Below are 17925 nucleotides of genomic sequence, written 5' to 3' on the forward strand. Positions count from 1 at the left end.
CTGCACACTCTAGCCTCCATAGTAGGCAACATAAGAATGGCATATTTAGACAGACGCACGAACTCCATGTGATACTCCCAAACACTCTTACTCCCTTGCTTAAGATTCTCAAACTCTGCGGCATGGGCTGCCCTAGTCTCGGCAGGCAAGAAATGGTCTATAAAGGCATCAACAAACTTACTCCATCTCGCTGGAGGGCTCCCCTCCTCTCGAGAGTCCTCCCACAGCTCAAACCAAGAATAGGCCACCCCTTTCAGGTGGTAGGTAGCCAACTCCACTCCCCCCGTCTCAGTAGCGCGCATAGCCCGGAGAGTCTTATGCATCTCATCAATGAAGTCCTGTGGATCCTCCTTGGGATTAGCACCCGTGAACACCAGAGGATCCAACTGCAGAAACTTGTTCACCCTAGAACTAGTAGAATCCCCTTGTGAGCTAGAAGATATGGGTGAAACATTCGACCTTTGGGCCTGAGAAGCCACTATCTGAGTCAGCATCTGAATAGTTCCCTAAGATCCCCATCAGAAATACCAGAGCCGAAAGCTGGGACTGGAGGTGGAATTGGAATATCAGGTGGAGGAACCGTCGCACTCTCAGTAGGTGTAGGAACTGGTGTGGCCTGGTCCAGTGTAGTGGAATTAGGTAGTGTAGCAGTCGGGGGATTATCCTCACCCCTCGGGTGTTCACCCGCATCATCAAATAAAGGATCAACTTCCACTCCTAATGCGGCGTTGGCTCCTTGGCTAGTTCTTGCTCTCTTCCTAGGTGCCATATACTGAAAGTTAAAGGAATGCACGAGTTAGAGGAGGAACAATTGCATATTTAGTTTCATCGCACGATCCAGAATATCAAAGAAGGGTATTGTTCCTAAATGTTCAAGTAGCCTCCAACTTAAAGATGTGGTCGACAACACACCGATAAGAAGGACTCTACCAGACATGCCTCCGAGACATCCTAGGACACTTTAAAACCTGAGGCTCTAATACCAAGTTTGTCACACCCCATCCTCGGGAGGCGCGACCGGCGCTCAACCGAGTGAACCCGGTCGAGCAAGCTTGTTAGATACTTTCTACCCAACTCACCCATGATCAAGAAAAGACATGATTTCATTAATTAGACGGAAGGAAGTCCATACATACAACATTAAACTGTTTCCTTAGCTATTTCGCCTTTAAGTCTCAAAATACACAGATTCTTATAGTCTGAGTGGAACAAGTGATCAAACACAATATATACTTGTTTAACATTCCCAACACCCATATACAACCCACATAATGTCTACGGAGCCTCTAAAGATACAAAAGAGAGTAAAGATGGTGCCGACAATAAGGCCCCAGCTATACCACAAAAAGTGACCACAATATAAACAAAAGGTATAATACTTGACCACGGAGTGAAATGGGGCTCACTGAGTCCGTTGAGAAGAGGAGGCAACACTATCTGTGATCAACATTGTCTGCTATGAAACCACATGCATCCATTTGAAGATGCAGCGCCCCGACAAAAGGGACGTTAGTACCGTCGAATAGCACTAGTATGTCAAGCTAAACACCATCTCAATATAATGAATAATAATACAAAAGGAACAGTCAAAAATTCAATAAGAGCTTCAAATAATATTAAAACATCAATTTAAAGATCACATAAGTTTTCGAGTCAATTTTCACGTTGTTAGGTTGGGTGATCTTTAGTACCGATATTTCACAATTCACAATACCTCTGCATTCTTACACAGAGTCCGATCTCGACCCGATCGGCTAGGTCGTCTCATTTGAGACATTACCACAATTTCGTTATAATTTCCAGCACAGTACCACCATGTGTGCGGCATGGTGTCCGATCACGGCCCGATAGGCTAGGCCATCTCATTTGAGACATCAACCATTTTCATAATTTCATCCATAATAGCACCGTGTTCTTACACGGAGTCCGATCTCGGCCCGATCGGCTAGGCTATCTCATTCCTTTTATAGTCAATCATCTCACATCGTACTTCTTTCATATACTTTCAATTCATTGGCATTAGTGATTACGATTACAAAGTCATTCTCGGCACTTTGCCGTATTTCATAGTTCCAGTCCTTTTTTTTTCACATTCAAACATAATTATCATTATCCACAACAATAAGGCTTCCCATTCAAGACATTAGATTCATATATGAGCAATTTGGGAATCTTAGGCACACAGAGGCTTTTTATACAATTTGATATAACAACTTTTATTTCGATCTTGACATGAAGTCTTAACATTCCTAACACATATTCCAAATTTTGAACATATTCTCAAATGGCAAGATGATATGATGAAACATTTAGAATAAACATTGAACAAACATCCTTCAACACAACCACATTAGGAATAGGCAATTCAATAATGATCAAGGACTTACTCCAATTACATGAACACCATGGGATTTGATTCTAAGAAGAATGGGGTTTAGCCAACATACCTCTATTTACTATACGTAAAATATACATTTTACTAAGAAATGTTAAACACCGTTAATTTTTATTTGCAATGATTTTTATTTAGATAACTTCAAATGTTATATAGATTTTTTATTATATATACATAAAATAAAAATAAATATTATGTTTACTATACGCTGACTCCCATAAAATAAAAAAATCTAATAAATATATATTATGTATATTTATATTACTAATAAAATTTATTTTTCTCTCAGCAGTGATTTTACGTATATTTATTTTATGTCAACGTATAGTAAATATTATGTATATAATAAAAAACTCTAGATAACATTTGAGGTTATCTAGATAAAAATCATTGCAAATAAAAATTAACGGTGTTTAACATTTCTTAGTAAAATGTATATTTTACGTATAGTAAATAGATAAATAGTAAATAAATTATATGTATATTTACTATTTGCTATCCAGATAAAGGGAACATATATTTTGTCAGATCTTAGATTTCTGTTAAAAATTAAAATGTGTTTAGTGTTATGACTAAAAGTGCACCATATTGTTAAAGTAAATGGACTATTAGTGTTTCAAGTGGAAGAATATGTATGACTTTGAATCTAAAGCCGAAGATAATGTATGTTTTTGGGATTTTTTTCAGTGTTATGACTAAAAGTGCATCACTTTGTTAAAGTAAATGTACTATTAGTCCTTCATGTGAAAGAATATGTATAACTTTGATTCTAAATCCAAAGATGATGTATTGTTCTGGTCTTTTCCTCGGTCAAACACCTTCAAAATATATTGATTGACAATTTCAATTTGAACACCAATTGTGCAACATTACTGGAGTTTGAACACCAATTGTGCAACACCTTCAGCTCTACATTACTGGAATTAAGGATTGAGAGATAGAGAGAGAGAGAGAGAGAGAGAGAGAGAGAGAGAGAGAGAGAGAGAGAGAGAGAGAGCGCAGGAGAGAGAGGGACGGAGAGAGAGCGCAAGAGGGAGAGAGAATAAGGATGAGAAATAATTAATTCCTACTATAAAGGGATACGCATTTAATTCCTAAAGTGTATATAATTGATAAATTGTATATAGGATGTAATTAAATTGAAACTTGAGTAGGGAGGGTAATAAAGTTTCAAATAGTGTATAGGAATATAAAAATTCCTAGATTTATTCCCAAACAACAAAGCCCATCAAAGAATTCTTATATGCATAAATCGTGAAAACATTGGACCGATTCGACGGGTTTGGACCAATTTCGTCACTCCTACTAACTACACCCTCTGTTTGAATTGAGATGTGGTAGTTTGACTTGGCACAAAGTTTAAAAAAGAAAAAAGACCTTTGAAACATGTGGTCTTAAAAACTTAGGGAGTAAAAGTTTTGTGGAGCCATAATATTTGTGTGGCTATAAAAGCTTCTCATTAAGGGTAAAGTGAGTAAAATGAAAAGTTCAAAGTTAATTTATTTTTAAATATAAAAATGCGTTATTTTTTTAGAACAGACTAATAAGAAAAATGTATAATTTAAATTAAAACAGAGGGAGTATCAACTTAGCAAGCCTAAGCTTCAATAAGGCCCAGGATAAAGAGGTAGCAATTGAATTGATAGTAGGGTTTTATAGCCTGTTTGGCAAATGTTTTTTAGCCGAAAGTACTTTTTTTTAGCTAAAAGTATTTTTTTCTAAAGTTAAGATATTTGGCCAAGCTTTTAGAATAAATTTTTTTTTGAGTAAAAGTAAAATCGGTTTTTGAGAAGCAAAAAAAAAAAAATAGCTTATTCCTAAAAGTATTTTTTTGAAAAGCACTTTTGAGAAAAATAGACTTAGAAATAATTTTATAAAGCTTAGCCAAAGATTATTACTGCTCAAAAGTATTTTTCAAATTGATTAGTCAAATACAAGTTGATTATCACCAAAAGAATTAAAAAAACACTTTTCAAACTAAGTTTGAATTTAGAAGCTTGGCCAAACCGGCTATTAGTATAAGCCCACAAATGAGAAACGCAAAGCCAAGCCCAAACATGAATTAGGCCCAGAATTGGGAGGCAGCAGAAGTTCTAAAAGTAGGGTTTTGGAGGTCTTCTTGTTTGTTTACCTACAAAGTGAAAGAGAAGTGGTGTAGTCTGCCTCTTCGCGGCTAAGCTCTCAGCAACCATGGGTATGCTTCTCAACTTCTCCATTTCCTCTCTCTTCTTCTTTCTTCTCTTTCCGTTTCCCTTTAACAATCCATTTCTGCAGATTCATTTTATGTTCTCTTGTGTAATTATATGGAAAAAAAGAGAGTTTATTAATTACATATCATGTTCTTTTTTACGGATGTAAGGTATCTCACGAGATTCTATGCACAAGAGGCGTGCCACTGGTGGCAAGAAAAAAGCTTGGAGGAAGAAGCGAAAGTAAGCTTTCGTCTTTCATTAGGATACACCCTTTTGCCTGTTGTCTTTGCTGTAATCATTTCTACTATATCTGGTGATATGTGTCTGTCTCTATCTTCTTATTGTACTGAGCATTTCCCTTTTACCACTGAAATGGGATGATGATGCTCGATTCTGTTATAAAACTTGTAGCCTTTTGGGCTCTAAAAACTGTTAATTTAGCGTTATGGTTAAAGGAACTTCTGATTTAGCTTTTAGTAGTTGCTGTGATTGGAAAATCAGATTTGTTTCTTATGACTGGTGACTGGACCAGCTTGTGCATACCTCGATTGATCCATCTTTTTTTTCAGTTTTAGTTTATAGGGTAGAATATGTTTTAGCTAGTAAGTGTATGTTCATGGCATGATTTGGCTTGAGTATGAATTGATAGAAGTATAAGCAGCCCAGTGAATGTCATTGTACGAGGCCTAGAATTAGGGTATCCCTTTCAAATGTCCACCTTCAAACTGACAAGTATATTTCTTTGGAGACAAGTAGCCTATAACGAGAAGGAATTCGGAAATATGATTCAGAGTAATTATAGCTGAAGCAGTTCTTTTCAAAATTGTTAGTAACCTTGTCGTGATCCACGATTATGCTTTCTACAAAGCTTAGTAGGGTAGAAGGTATCTCAAATCTTTTCACTGGAGAGCCGAACCAGGGATAGGTTAGGGGCCTTGAAAAAAGGGAAAGTGATTTCTTCATGGTTTTCCAATCTGGGAATCCTGTGTTCTACTATTCATGAAGGAGCTGTTGCATGATAAATCTGTGTCTGTTTCTCTGTTCTGGTAAAAGATCAGTTTTCAAAAAGATTTACTGATTTTATTTATATGTGAGATATTTATGCATCTGGAAAAGAAAAGCTAAACCATCTTATTTATAAGTGGACAGGATTTAATCACCTTAGATATTTGTAACAGAATGATTAACATTTTGTGAATCTTTATTATATGATCAACTATAATTAGTTCCCAGAGACTACAAATCTAACTACTACAATATTAAAAGATTTATTCCAGGATGTTTCAATTGATTTGATCTAGTGGAATGGAAGTAAATCAGTTCTAGCCATTTAGTTTGAAATATAACGCAATTGAGTAAACCAACACGGCAAAATATGAGCACATAGTCCTTAGCTAAAAATGATAGTTAGTAAAGTCATCTTCCCCTTTACCTGCAGAACAATGTGTTAGACCGATCTTTTATCATTACAATATGATAAGAGAAACTATAATGTAAATCATTGTTTTTTGGCTGCATTCCTGACTTTGAATTCTGATGATTTCAATTTATTGAAGGTATGAACTTGGCCGCCAGCCTGCTAATACTAAGATCTCGGCTAACAAGACAGTCCGACGAATTCGTGTGCGTGGTGGCAATGTGAAGTGGAGGGCACTAAGATTGGATACAGGAAATTACTCATGGGGTAGTGAGGCAGTCACACGCAAGACTCGTATCCTTGATGTGGTCTACAATGCCTCAAACAATGAACTTGTTCGCACACAAACTCTGGTCAAGAGTGCTATTGTTCAAGTTGATGCTGCACCCTTTAAACAATGGTACCTCCAGCATTATGGTGTTGACATTGGTAGGAAGAAGAAGGGGCCTGCTAAGAAGGAAACTACTGAGGAAGGAGAAGGTGCTGCTGCCGCTGCAGAGGAAACTAAGAAGAGCAACCATGTTCTCAGGAAGATTGAGACGCGCCAGAAGGATCGTAAACTTGATCCTCATATTGAAGAGCAATTTGGCGGTGGTAGGCTGTTGGCCTGTATCTCTTCCCGCCCTGGTCAATGTGGCAGAGCAGATGGGTAAGCTTTAAGCTCAGTACATTCCTTCCCATGTCATGAAAATAGTTTCAGTATTTTTGATTTGCTGATGTGTTTTAACTGAAAATTCCATAGGTACATTTTGGAGGGAAAAGAGCTTGAGTTCTACATGAAGAAACTACAGAAGAAGAAAGGCAAGGCTGGAGCTGGTGGTGCTGCTTAACTGTTGCGACCAGAATTTTCAGACTAGTTTCATTTTCTTCTCTTTTGCTGTAATTCCAATTTTGGGGATATGTGATTTTGTATGCAGTACCTTTTATATTTTATCTTGTACTCTACCAGAGTTTAGTATGATGTCTTAAGACCTTGTTAATCATTATCAGCTTTCCATCACCGGTTCCAGTTTATCTTGAAAGTTGTTTGATTTAAGAGAATGATATTCACAGCCAGTTTTGTCTGATACATTGATTCCTGCTCTGCTAATTAATTGACTGCTTAAGATCTAGTGTGAGCACTATGTGATTTAGCACCAAAATGGGTAAAGGGAGAGCAGAAAATGGGCAGGATGACAGCGGAATAAGAAAGAAATCATGCGCTAACAAGAGGATCACTCGCTATTCTTAGCATCTAAGATGTTGAATAACGGGACAAAGACATCTAGATATTGAATTAAGGGACAATGGAAGGGTGTGCTAATTTGAGGGAAGTTAAAGGGAGGCGGTACTAATTTTGGGGGAAGCATAAATAAAGGTAATTCTAAGCATTCAGGTCCTGTGCGTGATTTAGGTAGTAGTGTTGGCCTCCGCCGCTGTTTTTGGAATTCAACTAGTCATATGAATTTTGGTTGCTCTAATAATAATACGTCGCAACTACGTGTTGAAGACCTACAGAAACATGTTTGGAAGAGAAAACTAACTGGATATGAAGAGATAAAGGAACAGCAACAAAAGTTCAATTGCAGCTAAATTTGATAGTGAGTGATCTACTCATCTACTCTCAACTAAGATTCTCTTTCGTGTTGTGTGCATAGTATATTCTTGCTCTGCGATTATGTTTCTCTAACATTTTGCATTTTCAGTATGCTAGCAACTATGGAAGTTTTTATGAATATTTAATGTCGGAAAACTTTTCCTTTTGTCAGTAATGATTGATTATAGTTATGAGACTTCGATCAGTATTAGTAGCAAATGGTTTGTTTTTGGAATCTCATTATTACTCCTTATTGCGGTTACTAAAAATAATTGGTCCACAATGCTTGCCCTTTTAAAAAATCAAGATATAATTAATTAATTTTTTCTCATCTCATTCTTAGTATTAATTGTTCTTGAAAATAAAAATATTTATTAGATAGTTTAAAAAATTTAAATGCGAAGAGTAAATAAGGGTATAATAATCAAAGAACTCTTCTTACAAATAGCTTCTTAAGGGGCGTATAAAAAAGAAACATAACAACTAAAGAAGGAGTAGTAGATGTCTCTTAATTATGTATGTGTATCAAGGAAATGCCGGTAATTGTTTCTAAGAAAATATGTACTCCCTCCGATTCACTTTAATTGATTTTTTTTGGTTTTTTCACATATTAAAAAGTTCATCATTTAACATTAATTAACAATGAAAATGATCATGTTAACCTTTATTATTTCTTTAATTTGTTCATTGGAAACATAACAGATACTCCAAGACTCTTTACAGAGCAAATTTGAAAATAAGAAGTTAATTCCTTCTTGATATTTAAGTAAATTAAAATATTGTGAACCACAAAAAAAGATTAAAAATCAATAAAAGTGGACCGGAGGGAGTACATTTTAGCCAAGGTTAAAGTGAGGCTAACTGGAATATAATAAATTAAAAAAAGAATCATTAGCACGGTTTATGGCGTGGAAAAATTGGATAATTATTTCTAACACCTCATGTATAGCCACGGTTCCTGTGTGACAAATTTCAAATTTCGAATTTGTTCATAAATGATAATAATAACAACCTTGACTAAAAATATCTTGCCTCACTCGACAAAATTGTGACTTGTTAAAAATAATATTAAGAGTGAATGTCTATGTATTATAAAATTACTTGGGAGCAAGTTAGTTAACAATAAACTAGTCTAGTTACTTGATCACTAAGATTGGTTATTTGGTTGCCAAGATTTATTACTTGGCCACCAAGCAACTTTCTTATAAATAGGACACTCCTCTACTCATTTGTAAAAAATATCAAGAAAAAATCTAGTATTATCTCTCTCTAAATTCCTCTGATTTATTTTATTTCATATTATTCCATAACATGTTATCAGCACGAGACTCTACCGGCTCAAGAAGCTATTTGAGAAGACTAAGGTATAATTTTTCTCCTCTTTTAACTATGACTGATATTATAAAACGAAAGTTTATTGCACTTAAAAATTCGGGCAAGAACTATATATCATGGGTATGGATGCTGAAATCCATTTAGATGCAATGGGTCTCGGAGACGCCATTAAAGATAAAAATAAAGCATCTACCCAAGACTGTGTTAAGGCCTTGATTTTCTTGCACCATCACCTTGATGAATGGTTGAAAATAGAACATCTCACAGTCAAAGATCCACTTGTTTTGTGGAATGGCTTAAATGAAAGATATGACAACCTAAAGTTGGTCACACTTCCACAAACACGATATGATTGGGCTAATCTGAGGCTCCAAGACTTTAAGTCTGTTTCTGAATACAATTCAGTGATGTTCAGAATTACTTCTAAATTGAAGTTTTGTGGAGATAATATCACTGGCTATGATATGCTTGAAAAAACGTTCACCTCCAATATGGTCCTACAACAGTAGTATCGAGAGAAAGATTTCAAGAAGTACTCTGAGTTGATTTCTCTTTTCCTTGTGGCTGAACAAAACAATGAATTACTCATGAGAAATCACGATAATCGATCCACTGGGTCTACACCATTGCCCGAAGTGAATGAGATGTATTCCCATTATGCTAAGCATGGAAAAGGTCGTGGCCCTGTTCGTGGTCGTGACTGTGGCCAAGAAAAAAATTTTCCTGGTGTTAATCACCCCCCAAAGAAAATAACCACCAAAAGTAGAAATGGAAAGATGAGAAGTCAAAGGCAAAGGGTTCAGAAAGTAAATGCTATCGTTGCGGTGAAAAAGGGCATTGGGCAAATATTTGTCGTACACCAAGATATTTGGTTGACCTTTATCAAGCATCTCTAAAGAATAAAGGCCCTGAAGCTAATTTTGTCTCTGACAATGAATTTGACATCACCCACTTGAATATGACAGACTTCTTTAAGCACCCTGATGAAAAAATAGACCACTTGATCGGTGATGGATCCGTGATTAAAGATAATTGAGTAGTTTGATTTTTATTTTTGCCTATTCATAATAGCTAGTGAATAAACATCATGTAATCACAGTTCTTTACATGAGTGGTAATCATTAATATCAAATTGTATTATTTATTTTATGAAATAATGTTAGTTCGTTTTGGTTAAATATAATTCTAGTATTCGTTTTAATAAACGTTTCAACATTTGAAATTCAAATTGAAACAACTGAACGAAGAGACAACCAAAAGCGTGACACTAGAGGGTTGTCTATTCGAGAGTTAGTTGTTAAGAGTTCAATTGTACACCCACTTTTCTCAGCTAAACCAACTGCCCAAAAGCCACTTTTCTCATTTTGGAATTTTCTGGAATTCTCCTAACCAACTTTCTATTACTTATAGAGTTTAATGTCTTAAATCTTTACTTAATTTATACCTTAAGCTAATATATATGTATATGTTTAAAATTTCTAGAAAAGGATAGTGGACCGTTTTAAGCTGTACATCATGATTCATATGAAAGTTAGGAAATGTTTTATAGTTGAGTTCAACTTCTTCATTGATTGTTTTTGAGTCACTAAAAGAATAATTATGTATAACCGTTTGTAATAGATAGAACGAGTACTCCGAAAAATAAATCGAATTGTTTGTATCATAATCAGATGCGAAAAGTGAGACTTAGATGGTTCGCGCACGTGCGGAGGAGAAGCCTAGATGTCCTGGTTAGGAGGTGTGAGCGGTTGATTTTGGCAGGTACGAGAAGAGGTAGAGGGCAGCCGAAGAAGTATTGGGGCGAGGTGATCAGGCAGGACATGGCGCGACTTCAGATTTTTGAGGACATAACTCTTGATAGGAACGTGTGGAGGTCGATCATTAGGGCTGTAGGCTAGGAGGTAGTCGAACATTTTTCCCTCTTTGTACCGATTAATCTGATAGAGTTTTGTCTAAGGACTGCTAGCGGTTTATGCTGTGTTCACATTATTTTTTTTTGTTTTGTTTTGCATAGTATTGTGTTGTTGCCCTTCCACTTATTTACTGTCTCTTACGACACTGTTATTATTTTTTTGGTTTCTTTTGTTGTTACAGATCTATTCTTTTATTTTTTTATGATATTATTGTCTCTTCTGTTGAGCCGAGGGTCTCCCAAAAATAGCCTCTCTATCCTTTCGGGGTAGGGGTAAGGTCTGCCTAAACTCGACCCTCTCCAAACCTCACTAGTAAAATTTTACTGGATTGAGTTGTTGTTGCTGTATCATAATCATAGTTTGCTCGAAATTGCATTAAAGGTCATTATTGAATCATTGGTTTAACTTTGTTTTCTTTTCATTTTTTTTCTGAAAATACTAATATTTATTCGTATATTTCTTTTTGTATGTCAAACCATAGGAAGCAAATATGGATATATCACAAAGTAAACTTGTATCAAAGTTTAATTGTAAAAATATTTATTTAATTGATTCATGTACGACACATACAATATTCAAAGAGAAGAAATATTTCTATCATTTAAGTATGTGTAAGGCAGATGTTACTACAATTTTGGTAGTAGCAATTTAATTGAAGATTCACGAAGAGCTCCTATAACTCTGCCCCTAGGGGAACAATATTTATCATAGATAATGCAATATTCTTCTCCAAGTTCAGGAGAAACTTGTTGAGTTTTAAAGATATCCGCCAAAATGGATATCATATTGAGATAATAGATGAGAATAACCTTGAATATCTCATCGTTACCAAGAATGTTTCTGGCCATAAAAGGGTTATTGAGAAGTTCCTATCTTTGTCTTGTGGCATGTATTGGACAAGAATGAGTGTAATTGAGGCACATTCTATCGTAAACCAAAAGATTGCTGATTTCAATATTTTTGTACTTTGGCATGATCGATTGGGATATCCTGGATCAATTATGATGAGACGAATTATAGAAAAATCAAATGGGAATCCATTAAAAAATTTAAAGATTCTTTTAAATAATAAATTTTCTTGCACTTATTATTATCAAGACAAGTTAATTATTAAACTATCACCAACAAAGATTGAGATTGAGCCCCCTGCGTTTTTGGAATGTATACAAGGGAATATTTGTGGACCTATTCACTCACCTAATGGGTCGTTTAGATATTTTATGGCCTTAATAGATGCATCTTCTAGATGGTCTCATGTGTGCCTATTGTCATCTCGCAATCTGGCATTTGCAAAATTAATGGCATAAATAATTTAATTACGGGAACAGTTCCTGATAATCCAATTAAGTCTATTCGACTTGATAATGCTGTTGAGTTTCATCTCAAGCATTTAATGATTATTGCTTATCAATTGGGATAAAAGTGGAACATCATGTAACTCATGTTCACACTCAAAATGGCCTTATAGAGTCTTTGATTAAACGCCTGCAATTAATAGCAAGACTGCTAATGAAAACGAGGTTGCCCACTTGTGTTTGGGCACGCCATTTTGCATGCAGCAATGCTAGTTCATCTCAGACCGACAAATTATCATAAATATTTTCCGTTGCAATTAGTTTTGGGTCATGAACCTAATATGTCCTATTTAAGAATTTTTGATGTGTAGTATATGTACCTGTGCCCTGTAGTACAACAATATCGCACCAAGATGGGTCCCCAAAGAAGGTTAGGCATATATGTTGAGTTTGAATATTCCTCTATTATTTGCTACCTCGAAACATTAACGGGAGATTTGTTCACTGCTCGATTTGCAGATTGTCGGTTCGACGAGACAGTTTTTTCAAAATTAGGTGGAGAAAATGATGAAACCAAACGGAAAATTTTGTGAAAAAATTCATCATTGTCTCATCTTGATCCACGTGCCTCTATTTGTAAAAAAAGAAGTGCAAAAAATTATTGATTTACAGAAAAAAGCAAATCAAATGCCAGATGCATTTAGGAATTGAAAAGGATAATAAAATCACATATCCCTGCAGAAAATATTCTAATCCGGATTGATGTCCCTATTGGAAAATCTTTTAGTGTTATAGCTAATGAGTCAAAAGCACGCCTAATGCGTGGCAGACCATTGGGTTCTAAGAATCGAAATCCAAGAAAAATAAAAACAAATGATCAATATGACACTACGAAAGAGTCTCATAAAGAAATCCATGATATAACCGATCCTGAGATTTATGAGGAAATCACTGAGCCCGTGACTCAAGAAACTAAGGAACTATCAATAAATCCAATCGATATTGAGACGAATTTGAATCGATTAGATATAGTGGTGGATTATGTCTTTGCATATAATGTTGCATCTAGCATTATAAAAGATAATGAGGATCTTGAATCTTAATATGTTGGAGAATATCGACAAAGACGTGATTAGCCAAAATAGTAAGAAGCAATTCAATCAGAGTGGAATTTCATTGTGAAACGTGAAGTTTTTGGGCCTGTAGTCCAAACACCTAATGGTGTTAAGTCGGTTGGCTATAAATGGGTCTTTGTACATAAGAGGAATGAGAAAAATGAGGTACAAATATATAAGGCACGCCTTGTTGTACAAGGATTTTCACAAAGGCCCGGTGTTGATTATGAAGAGACATATTCACTTGTTATGGATGCAATACGTTTAGTTATCTCATTAGTTTTGCTGTCCATGAAAAGCTTAACATGTATTTAATGGATGTGATTACACCCTACCTTTATGGCTCACTTAATAATGAAATATACATAAAAATTCTCGAAGAATTTAAAATACCCGACGTACATAATTCAAAGTCCCGAGAAATATTTTAAATCAAATTGTAAAGATCTTTGTATGGTCTAAAGCAATCAAGAAGAATGTGGTATAACCGCCTTATTGAGTATTTATTAAAGAAATGTTATATAAATAATGCCATTTGTCCATGTGCTTTTATAAAAAAAATCATCAGAGTTTATTGTGTACTTGCCATATATGTTGATGACACAAACCTTATTGGATCTTCTACAGATATCCTAAAGGCAATTGATTATTTAAAGAAGAAATTCGAGATGAAAGATCTCGGAAATATAAAATTATGTCTCGGTTTGCAAATTGAACATTTGGCGAGCGAATTTTTTGTTCATCAATCTGCCTACATAGAAAAGGTAATTAAACGATTTTACATGGATGGAGCACATCCATTAAGTACTCCGATGGTTGTTCGATCACTTGATGTGAATAAGGATCCGTTCCGACCTCAAGAAAAGAATGAAGAGCTTCTTCGTCCTGAAGTACCATATCTTAGTGCAGTTGGTTCACTAATGTATCTTGCTAATACTACAAGTCTTGACATAACTTTTTCAATTAATATCTTAGAAAAATATAGCTCTGTTCCTACAAGGAGATATTAAAATAGAATCAAACACATATTGCGGTATTTAAAAGGGACTACCGATATGAGTTTATTTTATGGCAATTATTGCAGTCCCGATCTTGTTGGTTATGCCGATGCTGAATATTTATCTGACCCACACAAGGCTCGATCTCAAACACTATGTGTTTACATGTGGAGGCACTGCCATATCTTGGCGATCGACTAAGCAATCAATCATGGGTACTTTATCTAATCATGCTGAAATAATTGCTATTCATGAAGCAAGTCGAGAATGTGTGTGGTTGAGGTCTATAATACATCTTATTCGAGAAAAATATGATTTAAAGTGGAAAAATACCCATGATTTTTGTATGAATATAATGTAGCATGCATAGCCTAATTGAAGGAAGGATTCATAAAAAGAGATAGGGCAAAGCACATTTCACTAAAGTTATTTTTCACACATGATCTTCAAAATAATGGTGATATCAATAGGCAACAGATTCGTTCAAGTAATAATATGGCTGATTTGTTCACCAAATCTCTACTAACGTCAACCTTTAAGAAGCTAGTGTACAATATTGGGATGCGAAGGCTCAAAGATATGAATTAATGCTCTCGTCAGGGGGAATTAATAAGTGTTGTACTCTTTTTCCCTTACAAGATTTTCGCCCATTGAGTTTTCCTTGCAAGGTTTTAACGAGGCAACCAAAAGTCGTATTATAAAATATGTGTACTCTTTTTCCTTCGCTAAATTTTTTTTCCACTACAGTTTTCCTAGTAAGGTTTTAACGAGTCACATTATCTACTAATAGACATTCAAGGGGGAGCATTATAAATAATATTAAGAATGAATATCCATGTATTATGAAATTACTTGAGAGCAAGTTAGTTAGTCATAAACTAGTCTAGTTAATTGGTCACTAAGATTTTTTACTTGGTCACCAAGATTTGTTACTTGGCCACCAAGACTAGTTACTTGGTCACCAAGCAACTTTCTTATGAATATGACTGTTTACCCGAAAAATCGAATAACATTAAATTTAGATATGGTTCTAAGGGTATGCAAATTTCTTTGATACAAAATGACAATATAGGTATTTTTTGCTATGAAATGGGAAATGATAGACGGGAACACTGAAAAATATTAGAAGAACAAGCACAATGAAATCTTAATGTATCTTGGAGACCTCTCTCTATTGCAGTCTATCTCCTTTTTTATAGTAGAGGGTCACTACTTTATCTATAACAACATAAAATAATACATATAGTGGAGAACCCATGATAGTTTGTCTCTCCCTTGATTCTAGCCAAGATTCTCTCCCTTGGTGCGGCTGTAATGGCTCTTGTCTGCGAGCTTGGCACAGACTCGAGCTTGGTGCTAGATCAAATCCCCAGTCTTAGTTCGAGCTCGGTTCTGCCTTGGAGCATCGATATTCGGGGCCTGTGTCGATCGGAGTTACCCCGTAGTCCGATTCGGACGCGGGCTCGATAATGATATCGTGTTTTGCTGTTGATTGGTCTTATAGCTCGAAGCTCGACGTCTCTACTTCGGAATTCGTCCGAGCTCGCCATGTGAATACCCTTAGATTGAAACCTCATTGTCTCGACCGGTCTTTATGACTGAGAATCAGTTTTGACCGTACACAGATAGTCCTCTCGTTTCTCGAAAAGGATGTGGTGAGGAACAATATGATTTCCCTGCGGCTCGATCAAATTTATGCCGATGTTTCTATCGAACCCGATCTCGATGTATGTGATAGCTATCCCATCGGCTCGGTTTTACCGAGGCATTTAATGTGTGTCAGATGGTGGTCGGCCATCGCTGATACCGAACCGTCAGGCCTTAGTCTATAAATAGTTTTTCCACACAACTTTTACCATTTTTCCGCCTTCTCTTCTTCTAGACTTTCCTATTTATCCTCTCTACTTCGCTGTTACGGGGCCGTCCATACCAGAATTTTGGTGCTGTCTATTTCTTCCTTTGCACTCTTTCCTTTCATATCAATGGCGAAAACTTCCAAAACCGTACCTCAGAAGGAAAAAGCCTCTTCCTCACGGCCGTCTGATGATAAGGCGCCAGCGGAGCCGTCAGTTCATGACTATGTTCCTGGCCCGTGCATTTTGAAAACTGATTTTAAGGTGGAGAACCCTTCCTCCGTTCCGGGTTGATACGAACACGTATCGATGTATACATGCTCTATAACGGAGGATCACCTCGAGGTCGTCCGAAAAGACTGCAACTGGGGTTCCGAGGTCGTGTTGCAAATTCTGTCTTCTGATGAGGATGTTACCAGTTACGTGGAGGGTTTTTTAAGTGTTTACACTTATCCCTTCACACTGGGATCTGTCGACCCGGTGATTATTGATTTCTGCAAAAGGTATCAAGTCACCCTTGGCCAAATCCATCCCTCTTTATGGCGTATAGTGATCTTATTGCGCTTCTTCTCTATCAAAGCCGGGGGGTTGGATTTTTCTCTGAACCACCTCATACGACTGTATCGGCCTCAGATCTTTCGAGGGATAATCAGACTTCATCGTCGGGCATCGAAGGCATTGATGTCGAGCATCGATGAAGACAAAGATCGAGATTGGATGGGTCGTTATATCCGAGTGAGGACCCGTGATCTCATTCCGGAGGAGAAGATGCAGTTCCCTGAAGAATGGAATTTTGACCGTAAGTGATTTTTGTTCACTTTTCAGGTGCTTTTCCGATTTTTTCTGATGTCTTTCCCTAATGTTCAACTTCCCCTTGGATGCCACAAGCGGTGCCCGACCTCGAGGACTGGGTTCGGAAGCTGGCCTTGACCTCCTCTTACGCCGAGCGCGCTTGGCGTGATTTGGCAAAAGGCAGATGGGAGGCTAAGAAACATGGTAAGGTTTGCTTCTTGTTTCCTTCGAAGTATTCTTTGTGTTCTATTCATTACCGATTTCCTCTTGTGCAGGTGTAACCAGGGATGCCGCTTTGAGGCCTTCGAGCGGCGAAGAAGGAAACAAGTCCCAGGTCCCTAAACAGGGGGAAGATAAGAAGCAAAAAGCTTCCTCTCGGTTTAGAGGACCCCAAGCCCAAAACTCGTAGGGTGAAGAGAAAAACAATTGCCCTTTTGATTGACTCGGTCCAACGACTGAGAAAAGAAGAAGAAGAAAATAGCTCCTCAGCTTTGATAGTCCGGTCTATGGAGGCCATCGAGGTTGCCAGAGCTCCCGAGCCGATAGCGGCTGTGCCTGTCGGGGTTGTTTCCGAAGACCAGAATCTCGACCGGAGTACTCCGAGCGATTTACTCGGGGCTATGACAATGGGTGATTCGCCTTCTCTTCTATCTTTTTCTGAGGAGGCACTGAAGGAAGCTCGAGAATTGAAGACTCCCGATATCGGCGCAGGCTCTGGTGCAGGGGATCCTTTCAGGGATTGTTTTACTGGAGTCGACGATGGTTCCGATATCGGTGACGCTTCTCTTTTATTAGAGGAGGCTCAACGTTTCATTACTCGGGTAATGATTCTTCCATACTTCGTTTATTTGTTCTTTTCCATACTTGACTCGTATTTTTTACTGTGCAGGCCATTAGTAGGTTTCGAGTCGATCTTAGCCAGTGTGAGGCCGAGCTCTGGAAGGTCTCAGGTGAGAGAGATGCCCTGCGGCTTCTTTGCAGCCAAAAGGACGAGGCTATAAAGGACCTCCAAGCGGATTTGGCTAAGGTCCGTGAAGAAGGGGT

General features: G+C 36.9%; 2 protein-coding genes across 2 annotated transcripts; both read left to right on the forward strand.

The window, feature by feature from the left end:
- The first annotated feature begins 4442 nt into the window (after positions 1–4442).
- On the forward strand, positions 4443–7004 carry LOC104104231 (small ribosomal subunit protein eS8). Its single transcript, XM_009612252.4, has 4 exons — positions 4443–4589; positions 4755–4827; positions 6144–6653; positions 6747–7004. The coding sequence occupies exons 1-4, from the start codon at positions 4586–4588 to the stop codon at positions 6832–6834; spliced, it is 675 nt and encodes a 224-aa protein (XP_009610547.1). The 5' UTR covers positions 4443–4585; the 3' UTR covers positions 6835–7004.
- Positions 7005–9031: 2027 nt separating this feature from the next.
- LOC138909009 (uncharacterized) lies at positions 9032–9424 on the forward strand. The gene has a single exon (XM_070199979.1). It carries the CDS (start codon positions 9032–9034, stop codon positions 9422–9424), a length of 393 nt encoding a protein of 130 aa, XP_070056080.1.
- The last annotated feature ends 8501 nt before the right edge of the window (positions 9425–17925 follow it).

Source organism: Nicotiana tomentosiformis, chromosome 1 (genome assembly GCF_000390325.3).
Source record: "Nicotiana tomentosiformis chromosome 1, ASM39032v3, whole genome shotgun sequence".
In the NCBI taxonomy this organism is placed as follows: domain Eukaryota; kingdom Viridiplantae; phylum Streptophyta; class Magnoliopsida; order Solanales; family Solanaceae; genus Nicotiana; species Nicotiana tomentosiformis.

Coding starts and splice junctions, on each gene's coding strand:
- LOC104104231 (XM_009612252.4), top strand. Junction 4,828..6,143: donor GCTTGGAGGAAGAAGCGAAA/GTAAGCTTTCGT, acceptor AATTTATTGAAG/GTATGAACTTGGCCGCCAGC. Junction 6,654..6,746: donor CAATGTGGCAGAGCAGATGG/GTAAGCTTTAAG, acceptor AAAATTCCATAG/GTACATTTTGGAGGGAAAAG.
- LOC138909009 (XM_070199979.1), top strand. CDS start 9,032: ATGGGTATGGATGCTGAAATCCATTTAGATGCAATGGGTCTCGGAGAC.